The sequence below is a fragment of the Oryx dammah genome, unplaced genomic scaffold, assembly GCF_014754425.2.
Source record: "Oryx dammah isolate SB20612 unplaced genomic scaffold, SCBI_Odam_1.1 HiC_scaffold_23, whole genome shotgun sequence".
In the NCBI taxonomy this organism is placed as follows: Eukaryota; Metazoa; Chordata; class Mammalia; order Artiodactyla; family Bovidae; genus Oryx; species Oryx dammah.
This window is the reverse complement of record NW_024070207.1, coordinates 92,930,153-92,955,598: the sequence shown is the minus strand read 5'-3', so window position 1 is coordinate 92,955,598 and position 25,446 is coordinate 92,930,153. Positions and strand designations below refer to the sequence as shown.

Here is a 25,446-nt window from a genome sequence, read left to right as displayed (position 1 = left end):
ATATACAGAACTAGTCAATATACAGTAAGCCAGAAGGTAAAAGGTTAATAAACCAGCAGGCTTTAATAAACACCCCAGACTTGAGTGGAAAGTTATCTTATTAGCCACTCTGGGGGCAGAGAGTTTGTAAAAAGATAACTTCCATTAGCATGCTTATTTTATTTTAAATTTTTTTTTGAAATTTGTTTTGTAGCAGTATTAGAAGAAAGGGCTTCCCTGGCAACTTAGACGGTAAAGAATCCGCTGGCAATGCAGGAGACCCAGGTTTGATCCCTGGGTCAGGAAGATCCCCTGGTGAATAAAATGGCAATCCACTCCAGTATTCTTGCCTAGAGAATCCCATGAACAGAGGAGCCTGGCAGGCTACCATCCATGGTGTTGAAAAAGCAACTAACACACACATTAAAAGAAAAAAAAATTCATGTCTTATCAGAGTTTTAAAAACTAACTTTATTATAGCTTTATTATTTTTTTAAAAAAGGAAGATGAAATAATTAAACAAATGGAAATGGCAGACTCAGGTGGGAAAGATGAAGATAACTTCAGAATGAACCTAGGATGAATCACAGTGGAGGACAGGCAAATTACGGCCTACCTACAATATGCTAAGCAAAGCTGAGGTGCTTCATAGTTTTCATCATCCTTACTCTTTGAACCAGCTCTCTGAGGGCAGTATTACTACCCTCACTTGACACCTAGGAAAGTTGATGTTTATGGAACTTAAAGTCACATCACACAGGACAGATCTGGAATGTCTGACTCAAACTCTTCCCATGCTTTTCCTATAATGGATCTATAACAAAACCTGTAAAACCTTTAGCTATAACCCACTTAATATTTAGTAACATCAAACTTTCCATGAATTTAATAAGAACAAGATAGTATTGTTTTTAGCCTTGTGCAAGACACTGATGTTTTCACATAACATAAAGGGAGATGATGAAATAAAAAAAATAAAGCCTAGATTCCCAAGGTCATTAAAAGAAAAAAAATTACTGAAGAAACAAGTAATTAAGGTCAGGATGCAAGAAAAACTTAGTAACATTTTCATCCAGATATTAGATGTGCTAAAAATGTATACACTATAGAGACAAATTGGCAAAGCTTTTCAGAAAACCTGTATTATTTATAAACTTTGCACTAAATGAGTAATTTGGAAATCATTCCCAAACAGAGAAGGAAATGGCAACCCACTCTGGTATTCTTGCCTAGAAAATCCCACGGACCGAGGAACCTGGCGGGCTACAATCCATGGGGTTGTAAACATCAGACACGACTCAGTGACTAAAACCACCAACCACCACCCAAACAGTAGTCTTAAAATTCTCTGGTAGGTGTTTCTGAAGAGTATACAGAATAGATAAACTCTACCTTGTTTATGGGGATGAAATATAAGCTAAACAAAATAAAGGTAAATACCATAGACAATGCCAGGCCAATTCAAATGTGTGTGTATGTGTGCTCAGTTGTGTCCAACTCTTTGTGACTCTTTGGACTGTTAGCTTGCCAGGCTCCTCTGTCCATGGAATTCCCGAGGCAAGAATACTGGACCAGGTGGCCATTTCCTCCTCCAAGGGATCCTCCTCATCCAGGAATGGAACCCACGTCTCCTGGGTCTCCTGCACTGCAGGTGGATTCTGTTTTTCTTTTTTTGCAGGTGGATTCTTTACCTGCTGAGCCAAGCAGGGAAGCCAATTCAAATAGACTAGTGGAATTCTTTCCAAAGCATTTCAGAAATGGCACTTGTTATGTTGAAACTTTAGATTTGCTTTGAACAAAATGCCTCAGCATTATTTCCTAAGCACCCAGTAAAAATACCAAAACAAGATTCATCTGTGTCTTGAGTTGCTCTCCTTGGTTATTTACTATCAAGAACAAGGATTATCTGTCTGGATTACTAGATTTCAAGGTATCCATGTTTGATTCCTATATATATGCTCACCCTGGTACTTAGCATTCTGCATAGAATAGGTACCTAATGAGCCTTTACCCACTAAGACCGATGAGTACTTCTGTGAACTAATAAACAAGATTCTCACTAGGCAAAATGCAAATATCTAAATGGTCTAGAGAGATCTTTATCTCTGACCAGAAAAGCTGACAAGATAAAATGGTTCCATTCTTTCCCCTAGGACACTGTATACCTATTCCTTGTATATAAGTTGTAAATGTACAGCTAGAATTTTCAGTGAACTCACCCATGTAACCAGTACCCAGATCAAGAAACAGAAGATGACCAGCAAACATGTCAGAAGCCCCTATATTATGCTCCCTGACAATCACTACCACCCCCAAAAAGTAACTACTTTTTTGATGTTAAATGTCATAGATTACTTATGCTGTTTTTTTTACTTTAAATAAATGGAATCATAGGTAGGTAGTCTTTCATGCCTGGCTTCCCTCACTCATCATTTTGCTTATGAGATTCATCTATGTTTCATGTGTAACAAAGGTTCATCCATCCTCTTTACTTTGTAGTAGGTTGGTGCAAATATAATTGCGGTTTTGGATTGTGAATTTTAAATCATTATGACTAGGCTCAAACACATCTTTATTAATTAAAATAGGAACCATTACAATCAACACATTTTTGCCAACAAGAAATAAGTTGGTTTATTCCTGTAGCATGAAAATCTGTGCTTTGGGATTCAACAAACTCTTGGAGAGCATTTTCTGCCTCCTGCTGGTTGTGGAAGCATTTTGCATGCAAAAAGTTGTTGAGGTGCTTGAAGAAGGGAAAACTGGTTGGTGAGAGGTCAGGTGAATATGGCAGATGAGGCAAAACTGCATAGCCCAATTCGTTCAACTTTTGAAGTGTTGGTTGTGCAACATGCATTGTTGTGGAGAAGAACTGGGCCCATTTTGTTGACCAATTCTGACTGCAGGCATTTGGTTTTTGGTGCATCTTAACGATTTGCTGAGCATACTTCTCAGATGTAATGGTTTTGCCAGGATTCAGAAAGCTATAGTAGATCAGACCGGCAGCAGACCACCAAACAGTGACCAAGACATTTTTTTGATGCAAGTTAGACTTTGGAAAGTGCTTTGGAGCTTCTTCTTAGTCCAACCACTGAGCTGGTTGTCGCTGGTTATTGTACAAAATCCACTTTTCATCACGCAAGAAATGGTTTGTTGTTGCATAGAATAAGAGAAGACGATGCTTCAAAATGACAGTTTTTCTTGATTTGTGGTCAGCTCATGAGGCATCCACTTATCAAGGTTTTGCACCTTTCCAATTTGCTTCAAATGTCTAATGACAGTAGAATGGTCGAGGCTGAGTTCTTTGGCAACTTCTCATGTAGTTGTAAGAGGATCAGCTTTGATGATCCTCTCAATTGATTGTTGCTGACTAATGATGGCCAGCTATTATGCTCCTCATCTCCAAGGCTGTCTTCTCCTTTGCAAAACTTCTTGAACCACTCCTGCACTGTACATTCGTTAGCAGTTCCTGGGCCAAATATGTTGCTGATGTTTTGCAAGTTATCTCTGCTGCTTTATAACCCATTTTGAACTCGAATAAGAAAACCACTTGAATTTGCTTTTGGTCTAACATCATTTCCCTTCCCTAATCTAAATAAATATAAAATAAACAACAAGTAATGTCATTAGCAAAACAAAACAAAAGCAAGAAATGCACAATAAAATGATATATAACATAACCAAATTTATTTAAGAATATATTCCAATATCAAACAGCAAAGTTCAACAATGCAAAATGGCAATTACTTTTGCACCAACGGTGATGGCACCCCACTCCAGTGCTCTTGCCTGGAAAATCCCATGGATGGAGGAGCCTGGCGGGCTGCAGTCCATGGGGTCGCGAAGAGTCGGACACGACTGAGCGACTTCACTTTCACTTTCATGCATTGGAGAAGGAAATGGCAACCCACTCCAGTGTTCTTGCCTGGAGAATCCCAGGGAGGGGGGGAGCCTGGTGGGCTGCTGTCTCTGGGGTTGCACAGAGTCGGACACGACTGAAGCGACACAGGAGCAGCAGCAACAGCACTCCACTGTATGAATATACTACATTTATGCCATTCTACAGCTATTGGACATTTGGATTATTTCCAATTCAGGACTAGTATAATTCTGCTAAAAGCATTCTTGTACATGTTTTTTGGTGGACGTATGTTGAGAAATTTCTGATGGGTATATATCTAGGAGTGAAAATGCTAGGTTATTAAAGTATAGATACATCAGTTTTGGTCTATATTCCTAAATAGCTTATCAGAGTGGTTGAACTAATTTATACTCTTATTATAGTAAGAGTTTTGGTGGTTCTATGTCTTCACCAACATTTGTAATTGTCATTTTCAGTTTTTAGTAACATGGTTGGGAAAGCAGTGGTAATACCCTATGGTATTAATTTGCATGTCTCTGATGACTAATGAAGTTGTGTACAGTTTACTAATCATTTGAATAAATTTATTTTCCTGAAATATTTTCCAAGTCTTTTGTCCATTCCTGAGACTTCCTGATTTTTCTCTGGTAGCTGTACAGAAGTTACTTTGAGGATACCTAGGCTTGAATTTCTCATATAAGAAGGGTACCACCCACTACCATAACTAATTATATGACCTCATTATAGCAAGCTGTCAAGTGAGCTTCCATACCAAAGTAGTCTAGATATGCTAGAGTGCTAAGTCAGGTAAGAAGGGATAGATAAGCACAGTATTAAAATCATGTGATAATCAAAGTATTAGAATTAGGACTCCAACTTTGGAGTTGTAACCATCAAAGCGTAATAACAGCATTTACTTTTTACAGATGTAATCTTTGCAAAAGAGCATAAACTTTCTTCTGCTCATCAACTATTACATTGTTCTTTTATTTTGTTATCCCGAGTATGTGTGAGTGAGTGAGTTTGTGTGTGGGCATGCTCAGTCATTTCTGATTCTCTGTGACCCCATGGACTATACCCTATCAGGCTCCTCTATCTGTGGAATTTTCCAGGCAAGAATACTGTAGTGGGGTGCCGTCTCTTCCAGAGGAGTTGGTATCAATATAATTCTGAGACTTGCTGTTTCTTTTTTCTGTTGGAACCATATGTTATATTTTATTTATGTGCTCAGTTGTATCCAATTCTCTGCAATCCCATGGACTTGTAGCCTGCCAGGCTCTTCTGTCCATGGATTTCCCAGCCAAGAATACTGGAGTGGGTGGCCATTTCCTGCTCTAGGGGGTCTTCCTGACCCAAGGATCAAACCCACATCTCCTGCATTGGCAGGTGGTTTCTTTACCACTGACCACCTGCAAAGCTCATCCCTAGAATCTTCAGTAAATTCACAAAACTTACATGATATTCCTTCACTCACTCAGTAAACATGTACTGAATATCTACTTTGTGTCAGATATAGGTCTAGATGTTCAGAGTAAAGTTGTGAAGAAAACAAGGAAAAAATTCTGTTTCCAATCCACACACACATTTTGTTTGTGGCAGAGGAGGCATATGAACACAAACGTAGCTACACTCTAGGATACAATGCCTGAGGACTAACAGTCTGACATGTATGGAAAAAATGGGCATTAGAGACCAAAAGGCAGACCAACTTGGGTTCAACTGGCTCTATCATTTCTGTTCATCACTCAGAAAGTTCTCTCACTTCTCTAATCCTCAATATCCTCATATACAAAATGTAGGTAACATATATTTTGCAGGATTTCTTGGAAGAATAGATGAGATGACATATATAAACAATACCCAACAACAGGCCTACCATTTTAAACAGTGAAGGATCTGGACATGGCAGTAATGAAAAGGGGGATATGCCTATGCATTTGGTTACTGGTGAAATCTTCACTACAAAGAGAAACAAAATCGATTTTGTTTATACATACATGCTGCTTTTTTTGATGTACTACTACCAAAATCATTTAATTATAATTATACAGTTATTCATGCTGCTGAGGAGGTGAGCAGTTAAGATTACAAAGCAAAAATTCATATGACAGATTTTTTTTTATTTTTTTTAACCACTCGGCCAAAATTTAGTGGCTAAGTTTACTATCAAGCTAAGTAAATCTCCAAACCCAGCCATTCGCCTTGTGTAAATCAAATTTAGGCTTTAGTCAAATTACAAATTATTTCTAATCAAGGTCTTTCAAGACTCAGAAGTTGATTCCAAGCTTATCCATGAAAGGTTCTACTGTAAAAGTTTGATTTTTACTTATATAGTCCTTGGGTATATCCTCTTTCTTACTCTAAGTGCCTATGATTTTCTATGAGACTAAAAATAAATGGGATCTCAAATGAAATGTACAGTTTTTATCCAAATAATGTCCTAAGAAATAATTTCTACTGGGTTGTTTTATAAGTGATGGAACTGGTTTCTAAAAGGAGAGTAACCTAATAATAGGAACCAGCAATTCGAGACTCTCCACTGATGAAGACTGACCTAGATTTGAAGGCCCTGATTACAGATCACCATAACAAATGTAACACTGAAAAAGTCTGAAATACTGAGGGAATTACCAAATGTGACATCGGGACATAAAGTGGGCAAACACTTTGGGAAAATAGTGCTGATATATAGATTTGTCCAAGGTAGGGTTGACACAAACCTTCAATTTGTAAAACATGCAGTATCTGCAAAGTTCAACAGAGCAAAGGGCAATAAAACAAGGTATGTCTATATATACAGTTGATTCGTTAATATTGACCTTCGGCCAACAGTCCTATAACTCATGCCTGACTAAGCTTATCTAACACTTGAATTTTCTCTGTAGGGCACAATGCAACCTTACTGTGCTTATGAACACTAGACAATACTTTTAGTACTATTCTTGGGGACCACTTGAAGCAGCAATCTACCACAAAGATGTAAAAAAAAAATATATATATATATATATATATAGCACTAAATAGATCATAAAAGAACCCTTGTTTATATCATGAGAGCCAGAACAAGAAGGCAGAGTGTGGCTTGTTCGACCTCATCTGGGAATGTGTGCACAGAGTGATTCAAATATTTTGCCACTCTGCACATGTCTGTGAATGACTGTGATAGTGCCAAGCATATTCATTTTGGGGTTACAAATAAATTTTAGCCAGTAAGTAAATTTGCAAATATAGACTCTCTGAATCGGGATAGACTATCCATAAATGTTCACAGCAGCATTATGCATAATAGCTAAAAAGATGATACAATCCAAATGTCATTAACTAATACATGAATATATTAAATGTGGTATATCCACACAAGGGAATGTTATTCGGCTCTATAAAGGAATGAAGTACTGGTATATGCTACAACCTGGATGAACCCTGAAGACATGTTAAGTGAAAGAAGCCAGGCGCAAAGGTCACATATTGTATGCTTCTATTTATACAGAATGTCCTCAATAGGCAAATCCACAAGAGAGAGAAAGCAGATAAGTGGTTGACAGAGGCTAGGGAGGGGTTAGATAATATGTGTCTATTAATGGGAACGGGGTTTCTTTAAGGGGTGATGAAAATGGCCTGGAAATAGACAGTGATGAGGGTTGCACAAGTCTGTGAATATACTAAAAGCAAATGAATTGTATAATTTAAAGAGGTAAATTTTATGGGATATGAATTTATCAAAAAAAGCTGTTATGAAAATACACCCCACTCCAAATATGCTCAAATTTTTGTGGCTTAATTATCCATTTTGTGAATGAGCATATAGATCATGAGAAAAGTTTAAAAAGATTTTTTTTCATTTTAAAATTACTGTACTTAACAGAAAGTACAAGATAGTACAGAGAGGTTCTTAACTCACTCTCTCCCTGATGGTAACACCTATTGTAGCTAAGTGAAAGTGTTAGTTGCTCGGTCATGTCCGACTCTGCAACCCCAGGGACTGTAGCCCACCAGGCTCCTCTGTGCACGGGATTCTCCAGGCAAGAATACTGGAGTGGGTTGCCATTCCCTTCTCCAGAGGGTCTTTCTGACCCAGCAAGCGAACCTGGGTCACCCTCATTGCTGGCGGATCCTTTACCATCTGAGCCACCAGGGAAGATTCCTTATGTACCTAACCAGTACAATATAAAAACCGGGAAAGTGAAATTGGTAAAAAAACAAACACACACAAAAAACAAACAGGCCTTATTCAGATTTCACCAGTTTTACATGAACTCATGCGTATGTGTAGAGCTAATCAATTTTATCACAATGTGTAAATTTGCATAGTCACCACAACAGAGACACAGAACTGTTCCACAAAGATCCTGCACAACAATCCTAACATACTACTCTTTATAGTCACACCGACCCCTCTTCATGCTCCTCACACAAGCTTTGTGGTCCCCAGCTCCTGACAGTCAATAATCTGTCTTCCAGTTCTATAATTGTATCACTTTGAAACCTATACATATATGACCTTTACAAACAGTTTTTTTTAATACAGCATTAATTCCCTTGAGACTTTTAAATACATCATAATTCCCAAATTCCCAAGCAGCTGTATGCGTCCATAGGTTTCTAGTCTTTTTTCCTCTTTCTGCTGAGTAGCAGTCCACAGTATGGATGTACCACAATTTGGTTAGTCATTAACCCATTGCAGGACATTTCAGTTCTTTCTAAATTTTACCTCTTTCAGATAGAACCGCTATGAAAACCTGATTGCAGGTGTTGGTGTGAAAACAGGTTTTCCTTTCTCTGTGATGTACATTTCCCTGGAGTACAATACCTAGATTGTACGGCAAATTGTTTTTCCATAGTAATTCTTCCCTTTCACTTTTCACTTTCATGCATTGGAGAAGGAAATGGCAACCCACTCCAGTGTTCTTGCCTGGAGAGTCCCAGGGACGGGGGAGCCTGGTGATTACACAACTGTAAATTCCAAACAGCAACATATGAAAGATGCAGTTTCCCTATGTCCTTGCCAGATATGGTACTAAACTATCATTTTCAAAAATTTCAGCTGTTCTAATAGTTGTGTAGTGATACCTCATTGTGTCTTAAATTTGTACTTCTCTAATGATGTCAAACATATTTTCATGTGCTTGGGAGGAACCTGTATAATCCTTTTTGGGAAAATGTTTCTTTTACCCACTGCCTAATTAGATGATTTCTCTCCCTCATGCCCTACTTCCTCCTGTATATGCACATGCTCTTTGTCCATCTCCCTTTATTACTGTTGAGATTCTGTTTTTTTTTTTAATCTACAAAATGGGGTGAATGATTTGTCTCATCATTTTTTCAAATTTTCCTGTTTTTGGCTTTCCATGTATATATGAGGATAAGCTTTCTATATCCACAGCAAATCTTCCTGGGGTTTTAACTGGAACTGGAACTGGAGCAAATCTAGAGAGTAATTTGGGGAGAAATGACATCTTTACTATATTGAGCCTTCCAATCCATGAACAGAGTACATTTCTCCATTTATTTAGATCTTTGATTTCTTTCATCAGAGTTCTGTAGTTTTTCTTAATATACACGGCTTCTACAGGTTTAGTGGGATTTATACCTAAGAATTTCATTTTGCTTTGGGTGACTGCAAATAGTATTTTGTTCTTAACTGTAGTTTCTAGGTGTTCTTTGCTAGTATATAGGGATACAGAAATATAATTTTGTTATGTTCATCTCATATTATTGATAAACTCACATTAGCTTTAAGAGGCTTGTTTTTTGGTGATTCTTTGTGATTTTGTACAAAGATTTTCATGTCATTTGCAAATACGAGCAATTTCATTTCTTCCTTTCCAATCTAAATGCTTCGATTTCCTTTTCCTGTCTGAGGTGGCTTGCAGCATTAGGCTTAATAAGAATGGTCACCGTACACATCCTTTGTTCCCATTCTGAGGAGAAAAGCATTTTGAGTAAAATTTTCCAAAAGATGTAAGGTCTAGATTCTAGATTGTCTAGATTCTTCAATCTAGATTCAATGTCTAGATTCTTCTTTTCGGCATGTGGATATCTAGATGTTCAGGCAGCATTTGTTGAAAAGACTATCCTTTTTCCATTAGATTCCTTTTGCTACCTTGTTAAAGACCAGCTGACTCTATTTGTATGGATCTACTTCCGGGCTCCCTTTTATATTCCACTAATCTATTTGCTGACTCTTTAACAAATACCACACTGATTACTGAAGCTTTAAAGTAAGCATTGAAATTGAATAGTGTCAGTCCACCAACTACATTCTTTTCATCTTCTTTGATTTCTACCATGAGTTTTACACAATTTTCTTTGTATAGAGCTTGTATGTTTTATTAAATTTACACATTTAAGTATTTCAGTATTTTTAGTGCTAATGTAATGGCACTGTATTTTGAATTTCAAATTCCAATTGCACATTATTGATATACAGGAAAACAGTTGACTTCCGTATAGCAACCGTGGGACTTGAAATCTTTCTACAATCACTCATTAGTTTTAGGGGGTTCTTGTTGATTCTTTGAGATTTTCTATATAGGCAGTCATATCATCTGATGATAAAGTTTTATTTTTTTCCTAAAATATATAGCATTAATTTCCTTATCCTGTTATACTGCATTAGCTAGGACTTCCACACAGGAAGCTGAATAGTTGTGGTAAGCAAGGACATCCTTGCTTTGTTCCCAATTTAAGAGAGAAAGCATCTACCTTATTACCAATAAGTATAACGTTGGCTATAGGGTTGTTGTTTTTTTTAAATAGCTCCTCTTTATTAGGTTGAAGAAGTTTCCTTATATTCCTATGCTGCTGGAAGTTTTTATTCATGAATGGGTACTGGATTTGACAAATACTTTTTCTGCATCTATTGATATGATCAAGTGATTTTTCTTCTTTGTCCTACTGACATGATAGCTTACAGTAATTGATTTTTGAATGATGAACCAGCCCACTGTACCCTTCATTTCTTTTTAATACAGGAATAATATTCTACTGTAAGTAATGTTTCATTTTGTTTATCCATTCATCAGTTGATAAACCTTTCATTTGTTTCCACAGTTAGGATACAGTGAATGAATAATGTTGCTATAAAGATTTCTGTACCAGGTTTTCCATCAACACATATTTTCAATACTCAGGAACATACCTTGGAGCGGAATTGCTAGGTTATAGCATGAGTCTATGTTTAACTTTTGAGGAATTGCCACACTGTTTTCCACAGTAGTTCTACCATTTTATATTCCTGCGAGTAATGTATGAGGATTCCAACTTTTCCATACCATTGCCAACATATGTCACTGTCTTTTAGAGTATACCCATCCTAGTAGGTGTATAGTGGTATCTCATTATGGTTTAGATTTCCATTTCCCTAATGACGCTGAGCATACTTTGACATGTTTATTGACAACCTTTAAATCTTCCATCCCCAAGGAAAAGAAATGCAAAAAAGCAAAATGGCTGTCTGAGGAGGCCTTACAAATAGCTGTGAAAAGAAGAGAGGCAAAAAGCAAAGGAGAAAAGGAAAGATATACCCATTTGAATGCAGAGTTCTAAAGAATGGCAAGGAGAGATAAGAAAGCCTTGCTCAGTGATCAGTGCAAAAAAATAGAGGAAAACAATAGAATGGGAAAGACTAGAGATCGCTTCAAGAAAATTAGAGATACCAAAGGAACATTTCATGCAAAGATTGGCTCGATAAAGGACAGAAATGGTATGGACCTAACAGAAGCAGAAGATATTAAGAAGAGGTGGCAAGAATACACAGAAGAACTGTACAAAAAAGATCTTCATGACCCAGATAATCATGATGGTGTGATCATTCACCTAGAGCCAGACATCCTGGAATGTGAAGTCAAGTGGGCCTTAGGAAGCATCACTACGAACAAAGCTAGTGGAGGTGATGGAATTCCAGTTGAGTGATTTCAAATCCTAAAAGATGATGCTGTGAAAGTGCTGCACCCAATATGCCACAAATTTGGAAGACTCAGCAGTGGCCATAGGACTGGAAAAGGTCAGTTTTCATTCCAATCCCAAAGAAAGGCAATGCCAAAACATGCTCAAAACTACTGCACAATTGCACTCATCTCACACGCCAGTAAAGTAATGCTCAAAATTCTCCAAGCCAGGCTTCAGCAATATGTGAACCGTGAACTTCCAGATGTTCAAGCTGGATTTAGAAAAGGCAGAGGAACCAGAGATAAAATTGCCAACATCCATCAGATCATCGAAAAAGCAAAAGAGTCCAGAAAAACATCTATTTCTGCTTTATTGACTATGCCAAAGCCTTTGACTGTGTGGATCACCACAAACTGTGGAAAATTCTGAAAGAGATGGGAATACCAGACCAGATCACCTTACCTGCCTCTTCAGAAATCTGTATGCAGGTCAGGAAGAAACAGTTAGAACTGGACATGGAACAACAGACTGGTTCCAAATAGGGAAAGGAGTACATCAAGGCTGTATACTGTCACTCTGCTTATTTAACTTATATGCAGAGTACATCATGAGAAATGCTGAGCTGGATGAAGCACAAGATGGGATCAAGATTGCCGGGAGAAATATTAATAACCTCAGATATGCAGATGACACCACCCTTATGGCAGAAAGTGAAGAAGAACTAAAGAGCCTCTTGATGAAAGTGAGAGTGAAAAAGTTGGCTTAAAGCTCAACATTCAGAAAACTAACATCATGGCATCTGGTACATCACTTCATTGCAAATAGATGGGGAAACAGTGGAAACAGTGACAGACTTTATTATCTTGGGCTCCAAAATCACTGCAGATGGTGATTGCAGAAACATGAAATTAAAAGACGCTTACTCCTTAGAGGAAAAGTTATGACCAACCTAGACAGCATATTAAAAAGCAGAGACATTACTTTGCCACCAAAGGTCTATCTAGTCAAGGCTATGGTTTTTCCAGTAGTCATGTACGGATGTGAGAGTTGGACTATAAAGAAAGCTGAGCACTGAAGAATTGATGCTTTTGAACTGTGGTGTTGTAGAAGACTCTTGAGAGCCCCTTGGACTACAAGGAGAGCCAACCAGTCCATCCTAAAGGAAATCAGTCCTGAATATTCATTGGAAGGGCTGATGCTGAAGCTGAAACCCTAATACTTAGGACACCTGATGCAAAGAACTGACTCATTTGAAAAGACTTTGATGCTGGGAAAGATTGATGGTGGGAGAAGGGGACAACAGAGGATGAGATGGTTGGATGGCATTACCAACTCAATGGACGTGAATCTGAGTAAACTGCACAAGTTGGTGATGGACAGGGAGGCCTGGCATGCTGTGGTCCATGGGGTCGCATAGAGTTGGACACAATTGAGTGACTGAACTGAACTGAAATCTTTGAAGAAATGTCTATTCAAATCAATTATTGATTTTAATTGAGTGTCTTTTTATTGACTTTTCAGAGGTCTTTGTATATTTCATATAATATATCCTTCTTAGACACATGACTTGGAAATGTTTTCTCCCATCCTGTGTCTTATCTTTTCACTTTCTTGACAGTGTCCTTTGAAGCACAAAAGTTTTCCATTTTGATGAAGTCCAAATTATTTATGTTTTTCTTGGCTGCTTGTGCTGTAGGTTTCATACCTACAAAACCATTACTTAATTGAAGGTCATAATTTATTCTCATGTTATCTCCTAAAAGTTTTATAATTTTAACTCCTACATTTAAATATTTATCTATTTTGAATTAATTTTTGTATATAGTACATGATAGGGAGCCAGGCTTGTGTTTGTCCTAGTACCTTTGATTTGGAGAGATTATTCTTTCTTTACAGAATCACCTTGGTACTGCTGTGGAAAATAATTTGACTGTAAATGTATGGCTTATTATTAGATTCTCAATTCATTTCCATTAGTCTATATGTCAATCCTTTATGCCAGTACCACACTATATGTATTAAAGTAGCTTTGCAGAAAACTTTAAAGGGGGAAAATGTGAGTCCAACTTTGTCCTTTCCCCTCATGATTATTATGGATGTTTGGTGTTCCCTTGGCTTTTTGTGTGAATTTTATAACCAGCTTTGCAATTTCTACAAAAATGATGGCAAGGATTTGGGGCAGGGATTGCATCAAATTTGTAGATCAATCTGGGAATACTATTATCTTAATAACATTAGGTTTTCTGAATGATGAACATGGGATGGATCTCCATTTACTATATCTTTCGTTTTTCAATAATATTTTATCTTTTTTATTAAAAAGATTGTTTTCGGCTACACTGGGTCCTCATTGCTGTGCACAAGCTTTCTCTAGTTGCAGAGAGCAGGACCTGTGTGTTGCAGTCTGTGAGCTTCTCACTGCAGTGGCTTCTCTTGTGGAGCACAGGCTGTATGTAGGTACTTGTGCTCCAGTAGTTGCCATACGTGGGCTCAGAAGTCGTGGCTTGTGGGCTCCACAGCGCTAGCTCTGTAGTTGTGGCACAAGGCTTTATTGCTCTACAACATGTGGGAGATCCCCAAACCAGGGATGGAATTGTATACCGTGCCTTGGCAGGCAGATTCCCAACCACTAGACCACTCGGGAAGCCCCTCAGCAATATTTTATTCTTTTCAGTTTACAAATATTATATTTAATATGTCCTTGGTCAAATATGATAATTATTTTATTCTCTTCAGTGCTATATTAAGTACATTTGTAGTCTTAAATTCATTTTTATATTGATCCTGTATCCTGCAACCTTCCTAAACACATTGATCAAAATTATATCAAATACACATTTTTGGTGGATTTTTTAGAGTGCCTTACATACATGATCAAGTCTTCTGCAAACAGAAGTTTTATTTCTTCCTTTCCAACCTGGATACATTTCTTTTTCTTGAATAATTTCCTGACTGAAATTTCCAGTATAATGTTGTATAACAGTACTAAGCATTGACATCTTTGGTTTATTTGAGATTTAGAGGGAAAGCATTCAGTCATAGATTATCAAATATGAAGTTAGTATTATTTTTCTTAAATGCTTTTACTCACATTGAAAAAGTTCCCTTCAATTCCCAGTTTGTTGAGTGTTTTTTTATCATGAAAGAATATTGGATTTTGTTAAGTGCCTTTTCTGTATCTATTGAGATGATCATATGGATTTTGTCTTTTATTCTATTAAGATATATCACATATTGATTATTTAAAATGTTCAACCAAGCTTGTATTTTGAGTATAAACTCCACTTACTCACTGCATACAACGCCTTACAAAATAGCTTGAGATAATTAACATACCATACATTTTGCCTACAAAATGTACAATTTAATGGATTTTAGCATATTCAGTCATGTAATCACCACATTAAATTGTTGATCATTTAATTACCTCAGAAAGAAAACCTATACCCATTAAAAGTACTTTCTACATTCCACTTTTCTCCAGATCTTGGCAGCCACTTATCTACTTTCTTTTTTTTTTCACTTATCTACTTTCTTCTGTTACTATATGTTTGCCTATTTGAGACATTTTATATCAAGAGCATATATAATATGTGGTCTCTTGTGATTAACTTCTTTCATTTAGCATGATGTATTCAAGATTTATCCATGTTGTAGATTATATTAATATATGTTTCCTTTTAATTGCTGAATAACACTCCATTTGATGGATATACCACATTTTTTCTAACCATTCATCAGCTGACATTTGGGTTCCAACTTTTAGCTATTATGAATAATGCTAAATATTCTTATACAAGGTTTTCTGTGGACATGTTTTATTTCTTCTGGGTTTATGCCTAAGAGTGAAATTGCTGGGTTATATACTAACTCAAGTTTTTAACTTTTCAAAGAACCGTAAAACATTTATGTGCTGCTGGATCAGATCGGCTAGTATTTTTTTGAGGACAGATGTGCTAATATATTCATCATACGTGATATTTTTCGTGTTTTCTTCTCTTGTGGTGTCTTTGTCTAGTTTTATTACTGGGATTAACTTAGGCCTCATAGAATAAGTTGAGAAGTATTCCTACTTCTAATTTTTTAGAAGAATCTGTGAAGGAATGGTATAAATCCTTTTAAAGTGTAGTACATTTCACCAGTGAAGTCACCAAGGTCTGAACTTTATATGGAAAATTTATTACATTTTCAGTCTCTTTTCTTATTAAAAGTCCATCCACATATTCCTTCTTGACTCAGCTTTGGTAGCTTGCCTCTTTCTAGAAATAATCTGTTTCATCTAGCTTATCTAATTTGTTGGTATAGAATTGTTCATAGTATACTTTTTTTTTTACTTTTGCAATGTCATTCCTGATTAGTTTGAATCATCTCTCTTTTTCTTGGTCAGACTAGATAAGAACTACTCAGTTTGGGGTGACTTTTTAAAGAACTTTTAGTTTCATTGATTTTCTCTATTGTTTTCTGTTCTTCCATTTATTTCTCCTCTAATCTCAATTATTTCCTATTTCTGCCTGCTTTGGGTCCAGATTTCTAGTTTCTTGAAGTGAAAAGTTAGGTTACTGATCTTCTGTTCAATATAGGCATTTATAAAAAAATTTCCCACAAAATTTTGCATGTTGTGTTTCCATTTTCATTTACCTCAAAGTATTTCAATTTTTTCTTTGACTCATTGGCTATTTGATAGTGTGAGGTTTAATTTCCATGTAATTGTGTTTTCCCCAAATTTCCTTCTGTTACTGATTCCTAATATCATGCCTTTGTGGTCAAAGACTATATATGACTTCAATCCTTTAAATTTTATTAAGACATATTTGATGTGCTAGCATTTATACTATATAATGTTCTATGTGTACTAATAAGAATGTTTATTCTCCTGTTGTTGGTTGAAATGTTCTATAGGTGTCTATCAGCTCTAGTTGGTTAGTGTTATTCAAGTCTTCTCTTTTATTGATCCTTTATCTAGTTGTTATATTGATAATTGCAAATTAGTCACTGAAGTCTCCAACTATTATTGCTAAAATTTCTATTTCTCCCTTCAGTGCTGCCTGGTTTTGTTCTATATATTTTGGGGCTCTGCTGTTAGGTGCATATATGTTTATAACTATTGTATCTTCAAGATGAACAAACCATTTTATCATTATAAAATATCCTTTATCTCTAAGTAACAATTTCTGTTTTAAAGTCTATTTTATCTGATATTATTACAGCCACACTAGCTCTCTTTTGGTTACTGTTTGCATGGTATACCTTTTTCTATTCATTTACTCTCAACCTAGTGGTGCCTTTGTATCTAAAGTGTGTCTCTGTTTCCAAAGCAAAGAAAATCATAAACAAACTGAAAAGACAGCTAACAGACTGAAAGAAAATATTTGCAAACAGTGCAACAGACAAGGGCTTAATTTATAAAATATACAAACAGTTGAATTATAAATTAAAAAAAACAATCAAAAAATGGGCAGAAGATGTAAAAGGACATTTTTTTCAGAAAAGACATACAGATGGTCAATAAACACATGAAAAGATGTAGCTCACTGAAAATTATTAGAGAAATCCAAATCAAAACTACAGTGAGGTACCACTTCACATGAGTCATAATGGCCATCATTAAAAAGTCTACAAATAATAAATGCTGGAGAAGGTATGCAGAAAAGGGAAGCTTTTACACTACTGGTGGGAATGTAAACAAGCTGGACCATTATGGAAAACAGTATGGAGGTCCCACAAAAAACTAAAAATATAGTTGCCATATGATCCAGCAATCCCATTCCTTGGCATATATCTAGACAAAACTATAATTTCAAAAAATACATGCATTCCTATGTTGATAGCAGCACTATTTAAAATAGCCAGGACATGTAAGTAACCTAAATATCCATTGACAGATGAATGGATAAAGAAGATGTGATACATATATACAATGGGATATTAGCCATTTGCAGCAACATGGATGGATTTAAGAGATCATCATGCTAAGTGAAATCATTCAGAAAGAAGAAAGACAAATACCATATGTTAACATTTATATGTGGGATCTAGAATATGACTCAAATGAACTTATCTATGGAACAGTCTAACAGACATAGAGAACAGACTTGTGGTGGCCAAGGGGGAGGGAGTTGGGGAGGAAAGGATTGGGAATTTAGGATTAGTAGATGCAAACTATTATATATACAAGGGATAAACAACCAAGGTCCTACTGTAGAGCACAGGGACCTATATTCAATTTCCCATGATAAACCACAATGAAAAATAATATGAAAAAGAATATATATGTATAACTGAATCAATACAACATTTAAATCAGTTATACTTCAAGAAAGTTACAAACAATAAATGCTGGAGAGGGTGTGGAGAAAAGGGAACCCTCTCCACTGTTGCTAGGAATATAAATTGATACAGCCACTATGGAGAACATTATGGAGGTTCCTTAAAAATCTAAAGATAGAACTACCATATGACGCAGTAATCCCACTACTGGGAATATACCCTGAGAAAACCATGATTCAAACTGACACATGTACTGCAACGTTCACTGCAGCACTATTTATAACTGACAGGATATAGAAGCAACTTGGACGTCCACTGAAAGATGAGTGGATAAAGAAGTTGTATAAATACACAAAAAAGTAAACTTTAAATTGGTGGATTAGCAGAGTAAGAGATAAACTGTCAATTAAAATACGTGCTAAGATAAAAAATGGATTTCATTAATGGGGGTGTGTATTTAAGTAGGAAAATATCCTCCAATCCTAATATAAATTCACTCAGCTTTCATTTAATATAAGCTTCTTTTTCATCTCATGCTCCTAAACATCAACTTCACTTTTTCATACATTTGAAATAATAACTTCTTAACCATTTAGGAATAATATGCCTTTTTAGGAATCTAATAAGAACTTAGACTTTCTAGGAAAATGAATATATATATATATATGAATATATATAAAACCCTTACAATTTAAGGGTTTCTTGGATATTCTGCAGCCTATATTTTAAGATCTCCTATTGAAAAAAAATTATGATTTTAATGGGAAAATACAGAACAGATATTCAAATAATTATAATATCTTATCTTCAATAGAGCAATGAGAATGTAAAATATTAAAACATATATGCTGCTGCTGCTAAGTTGCTTCAGTCGTGTCCGACTCTGTGTGACCCCATAGACGGCAGCCCACCAGGCTCCCCCATCCCTGGGATTCTCCAGGCAAGAACACTGGAGTAGGTTGCCATTTCCTTCTCCAATGCATGAAAGAAAAAGTGAAAGTGAAGTCACTCAGTCACGTCTGACTCTTGGCGCCCCCATGGACTGCAGCCTACCAGGCTCCTCTGTCCATGGGATTTTCCAGGCAAGAGTACTAGAGTGGGTTGCCATTGCCTTCTCCATAAAACATATATAGGTGGTCTCTAATTACTATACATATTTCATTTCAAAAGCTAATTTGTAAATTATATATTTAGAATTTATTACTCATTTTTTCTTATAAAAATATTAGAAACAATGGTTGGGACTATTAAATTGCAAGTCTCTTAAGAATAGACGCTCTTAAGATAGCTAACTAATAAGGACCTGCTGTATATAGCACAGGAAACTCTTCTCAGTACTCTGCAATGACTTGTATGGGAAAAGAATCTGAAAGAGTGGATATTTGCATATGTATAACTGAATACAGTTTGCTGTATAGCAGAAATTAACACAACATTGTATATCAACTATATTCTAGTAACTTTTTAAAAAAAAATAGGTACTAAAAAGCCTCTTGATGAAAGTGAAAGAGGAGAGTGAAAAAGTTGGCTTAAAGCTCAACATTCAGAAAACGAAGATCATGGCATCTGGTCCCATCACTTCATGGCAAATAGATGGGGAAACAGTTTCAGACTTTATTTTTTTGGACTCCAAAATCACTGCAGATGGTGACTGCAGCCATGAAATTAAAAGACGCTTACTCCTTGGAAGGAAAGTTATGACCAACCTAGACAGCATATTCAAAAGCAGAGATATTATCTTGTCAACAAAGGTCCATCTAGTCAAGGCTATGGTTTTTCCAGTGGTCATGTATGGATGTGAGAGTTGGACTGTGAAGAAAGCTGAGCGCCGAAGAATTGATGCTTTTGAACTGTGGTGTTGAAGACTCTTGAGAGTCCCTTGGACTGCAAGGAGATCCAACCAGTCCATTCTAAAGGAGACCAGTCCTGGGTGTTCTTTGGAAGGACTGATGCTAAAGCTGAAACTCCAATACTTTGGCCACCTCATGCGAAGAGTTGACTCATTGGAAAAGACCCTGATGCTGGGAGGGATTGGGGGCAGGAGGAGAAGGGGACGACAGAGGATGAGACGGCTGGATGGTATCACCGACTCAATGGACGTGAGTTTGAGTGAACTCCGGGAGTTGGTGATGGACAGGGAGGCCTGGCGTGCTGTGATTCATGGGATCTAAAAGAGTCAGACACGACTGAGCGACTGAACTGAACTCTTTTTATCTGTCTATGTATCATAATGACCTAAGCAAATAAACAGCATTCTTTTTACTCCCAGGTGACCCTTTATGAAACCTATTTTACTCAATAAAGTATTTGAATACAAACGTACTAACAGGAAAAAATATAATATTGAGGCAATGACAGAGATTAAATAAGCCACAAAAAATATAATAAAAAAGAAAAGAATAAAATTGACTTAAAATTATCTGTTGCTTGAGAAACAGGCTTCATTAGATGAGAAATAACGGTAAATATAGATATTTCTAGATATTTTTGTTTGAACATACAGGTTCCTTTTTACTGTGTTTCAAATTTCACTGCAAAATATGTTTCTTCTTAATACATCTCCTACCCTTAGCCATGAATAAGGTCATTATTGGACAGTAACAACTTTAATGGACTGGAAGGGCAAATATGTTTTGCCTGTAGTGACTGAAGAGCATTGAAAAAAGCAAGGGGTGGAGAATATTGTTCAAAGAGGTTTTATATAATAAAATAAATAATTATTTATTATACATCTTAAAATGTGTCCACATTAAATTTAAGTATGTGTGTGTGTGTGTTAGTCGCTCATTTGTGTCCGACTCTTTGCCCACCAAGCTCCTTTGTCCATGGGATTCTCCAGGCAAGAATACTGGAGTGAGTTGCCATTTCCTTCTCCAAGCTAGTATAAAAATAACCAATAGAGGGTAAAGTAGCTCCACTGAAAAATTTTTTTGAAAGATAAACTTTGGAGTGGGTTGGAGATGAAATTTTTATTGTTTCTTAATCATTATGAATGTCACTGTGTTAAAGAAGATGGAAAAACTACATTTTGGTGCCATAAATAGAAAGGAATAATTGCAGATTTTCATTTGAATAATGTCAAACTTTTATCAAAACAAGATAAAGTCATGCATAATATGCAGAATTCAACTGATACCATGTAATATCTATAGGTTGTGACCCTATCACATAAGATCAATGGATTGACCCAGCCTTGTCTTCAGAAAAGGTCTCAAAGACATTTGTATACTCAAACCAATGCCAAGGCACCAAGAAGTGAATGACACAAGACAACCTCAGAGACATGGATGATATACCAACTGCAGCTTTTTAAGTTTGGTATTTGACTCCCTGGCTAGGTGACAATGAAAGAAATTCAGTCTGGCAGGCTGGGTCTATAGCTCCCTGTTAATGAAATCTGTCAATAAAGAACCTCAGCCAACTGAGAAAGTAATTAATTGTCCTCATAAAAAATGTCTTTAGATTGTAGATTCAAAATTAGGTATAATAATAAACAAAATCAACATAACATAGGCATATGGAGTCATTGATTTAGACTTTGATTTTAAACAGGAATCTTACTAAATTCATCAACATTATCAAAGAAGAAATATTCAACACATCTACATATTTACTGAACTAGGTAATTTTATACAAAATTACCTAAGTATTCAGGAAGGTTTTTTGTTTTTAATTGGTATCTAAGGTACAGAAAATCAAATACAGTATATTAAAGTGCAGTTTAAAAGTTTTAGGAAATGTAGTGGTAAAACCTGATTAGAAGTAAATTTCAAATTCTGCTAAGTTTATAAAATAATTTGTATTCAAAATAGCCAGCTCCAGAATATGAAACCATAAAATGTAAAATCCCTAAATCCAAGAATTTAAAGATTAAAGCACTAAAACACCTGTTATCCTTTGTGAATAACAACTTGTAGAATCTTCCACAAACAGTAGGAATAATTCAAAAGGTTTCAATAAAGTATTTAAAACTAAGGATACTGAAAAAAGATCTGAAGGAATAGATTAACTTGGAGCTTATAGTATGTGGGCTTCTACTTGTTAAAGTAAGATAACTGGATAAAATATAAAAAGGCTACTCTGCTTTAGCTTTTCCAATTTAAACTATTAACTGTATTGCTCTTGAGATTAAGAAGGAAAAGAGTTAAGAAGGATATGTCTTTTACTGGATTGTGAAAAAGTCTAAAGTTAGAAGACAGGGTAATTAGAAAAGTTAATAATATAATTGTACCATCTGAAATATGACCATATGTGAAGCGTGGCTACATGAAACCATGGTTTATAAGCATTAAAAAAATTTTAATGCTTATATATTGTTTATAAACATTTATACATAAACATGGTTAACTATATCAATGTCTTAAAACAAGATTTTGAGTCCTGCAAGTCCAAACAGTACAGATCTTTCAAATTTTCACACATATACCATAAGTGACTTAAGCAAAATGTGATGTATTAGTCTTTTAGTTCTGTTAGATCACAATCCTAAGGTAATAAGTTACAGACTTTAAGGGAACTCAGATGAGTTTGTTTTGAATCTTCAGTGATTATATTTGTGCCGTTATTTCCCTTCTCACTCTTCCCATTCCATGCTCCATACTATAGGATTCCAAGTTAGAGTCTACAAAATATATTTTCACATTTTACTTTCTTCCTAGTAAAAAAACATAGGCCAATAGCAATCCTAGATGATTTCATAACTTTGTTAATCACTAGCTATCTTTCAAATACCATGTTCTAGAATTCCAGAAACTACAATGGAATTTAAACTGTCTCCACCCACTTCCCACTATATTATACCCTCCACTTCCCCACCCCCAGATGAAGGTTAGGTTGATAGATGGATTGAAGATGAAATAAAGCCAGACATCAAATAACTTACTTGAAATCCATCTCTTACCTTCTGTACTTAACCCTGGACTTGATGTGAACTTGGCTACATCAACAATTTTTACAGCAAATTGTTGCCCAGTTTCTCTGTTGATGCATCGTCGTACAACACTGAAGGGACCCCTAAAATAAAAATAAATAAAAGCCAAGTTTAATTTGCTGATTTTCTTAAGTTCCTATTTCCCTTTAATATCTTATTCATATTTCATTTTCTGCTATAGCTATAGTTTTCAAGATATAATTGAACATAATTTTGAAAATATTTTCCTATCATTTATGAGGAAATTATTTGAACTTACTAAGCCATAAAAATAAGAAACAAATTTACATTTCAAAATCACTTAAAAAAATTTGAGATAGTATTCTATTCAAGGGAAATAATCTTTGTAATTTTCTCTACACATTATCAACATCTTAAATAAAATAAGAAAATGTTCACAGTGGTAGTGTATGTAACTTTTACCTTTTGAACCAGATACTTAAATCATTCTCTCATCTTAGCCATCACTTATCTAATCTTCACTAACAAGTCCTACTGAGTTTATCTCAAATATCTCTTAATCCAGTTCACTTCTCTCCATGTCTCATAACCTAGTCTAAGCTACTACCAATTTCTACTGGGACCAATGAAAAATTGTTTCTCCCATCGTTTAAAAATGAAAACCTGATGGTATGTTTCTGCTTAAAATCCCACAAGGTATTTGCAACACATGTACTTAGTCAAGAACCAAAATAAATAATCCTTAAATAAGAAGATATGCTCCAAGGAAATCTGGGCAAAAGACTTGAATAGACACTTCATGAAGAGTAAGACCTGCATTATTTAATTTCCAGCAGCCTCTCCAGTCTCAACTGAAGTCACAGAGAAATCCTTCGTCCTCCTCAAACTTCAAATTAGAATTATTCTAAGTCACCATAAAAAGAAAGTAATTTCTACTAGCAGAACCACTGGTCCAGACATTCTTACCCAGTTCTCTCCTCAATTGAAATTGGTGGCTTTCAATACTGGCCATATAATTGAAGCAACTGGGATGATTGATAAAATAACAATGCCCAGGCCCAGGCATTAAAAACACAAATATGCACTTGGTTCCTTATGACACATTATTGACCAGGGGATTCTGGCAGAAACTAACACCTGTAGCTGACAATTTGTTATGTAAGTTAATATTGAAACGTCTCTGGTCAATAATGTTTGGGCAACAAAAGATGAATTAATATATCTCTGGTCAATAAATTGTTAATAGTTATTTTATAAGTTTCTGAACTAAAGTTAATCCAACATGCTTGAATCAACTACTGACTAATATAGAATTCAATCACAATTTACTACGTTAGTTTATTTGAAGGCTAGCATAATTTTTTGAAGACTACATAATTTATTAAATACACACAAATGTATGTGTATACATGTATGAATTTCCCTCCTTCTCAGGAAACAAAACACTCTCACTGATTTTTACAGGTAGAAAAAAGTACACCTGGATGTGTGTGTGTGCTAAGTCACTTCAGTCCTGTCCAACTCAGTGCAACCCTATGGACTGGAGCCCCCAGGCTCTTCTGTCCATGGGGATTCTCCAGGCAAGAATAATCAGAAGACAGCAAAAAGTTCTTCATGTACAGTAGGACATTTGTGATACTTCTTGCCTTAAAGTTTGTTTGTCTTTATTCTTGCAATCAGAGGACAGGCAAAAGAATATAATCTAACCTAGACTTAAACATTTCTGAGATCATATGAATCAGTTATTTTATCCTGCAGTCATCAGGACATCAATTATTCCTCAGTTTCAAATCTCTCATCAAGCAATCTAATAAAGCTAAACTGAAACAAAAAGAAATGGTAATAATGTACCTTTCAGCACCCTATACAAAAAGGACCTGTTGATAATCAAAACTGTTCAAAGATTTTCCTCTGTGAGAAGACAATATAACAATGTGAGTCTGCACTCCCACAAATGTTTTCATTCTCAAGGTGGATGTCTTACTTGTGATGACTTATCCTGACAATAGCAAGCAATTTCAGGAAATGTTTAGCATAATTGGTTTTTGTCCACACATAAACCCTTGGGACTCTATTTATATATATATTTGTATAGTATTCTTCAATTCACTACACCTTTTGGATAACTTCCAAGTTTTAAAGGACTGTGAGAATGAGAGAAAACAATAGTAATTAATAATTACATTTTGGAAGCCAGAAAGCAGATGGAGTAATGGTAACTGGCTTAGCATTTGTAGGAAGCCTGAATTGCAAGGAGAAAATAATAGTTCAGAACCAAATTCATTTACACTACAGAATTCTCAAGAAGTATCTGAACTCTGAGAAAGAGAGGGTGGGGCTAAACTAACAAGATTTGAATGAAATCTATTAGAGAAGTAAGTTAAGAGTCTTAGATCTGGGACTCGCCTGGTGGTTCAGTGACTTCCCTGGTGGCTCAGATGGTAAAGTGTCTGCCTACAATGTGGGAGACCTGGGTTCAATCTCTGGGTCGGGAAGATCTCCTGGAGAAAGAAATGGCAACCCACTCTAGTATTCTTGCCTGGAAAATCCCATGGAC

The 25,446-nt window shown here is 35.8% G+C and overlaps 1 protein-coding gene across 8 annotated transcripts in view; it reads right to left on the bottom strand.

Annotated features, from left to right (window-relative positions):
* The window catches only part of CASK (calcium/calmodulin dependent serine protein kinase), a 392,189-nt gene that overhangs the window by 284,191 nt on the left and 82,552 nt on the right, over window positions 1-25,446 (bottom strand). For all 8 annotated transcript variants that reach the window (XR_005725457.1, XM_040266154.1, XM_040266155.1 and 5 more), the window contains exon 2: window positions 22,899-23,011. Coding sequence is in view for 7 of the 8 variants with exons in the window: in XM_040266154.1 (XP_040122088.1) it covers window positions 22,899-23,011 (113 nt within the window). In the remaining variant the exon portion in view is untranslated. The remainder of the gene's footprint in view (window positions 1-22,898; window positions 23,012-25,446) is intronic.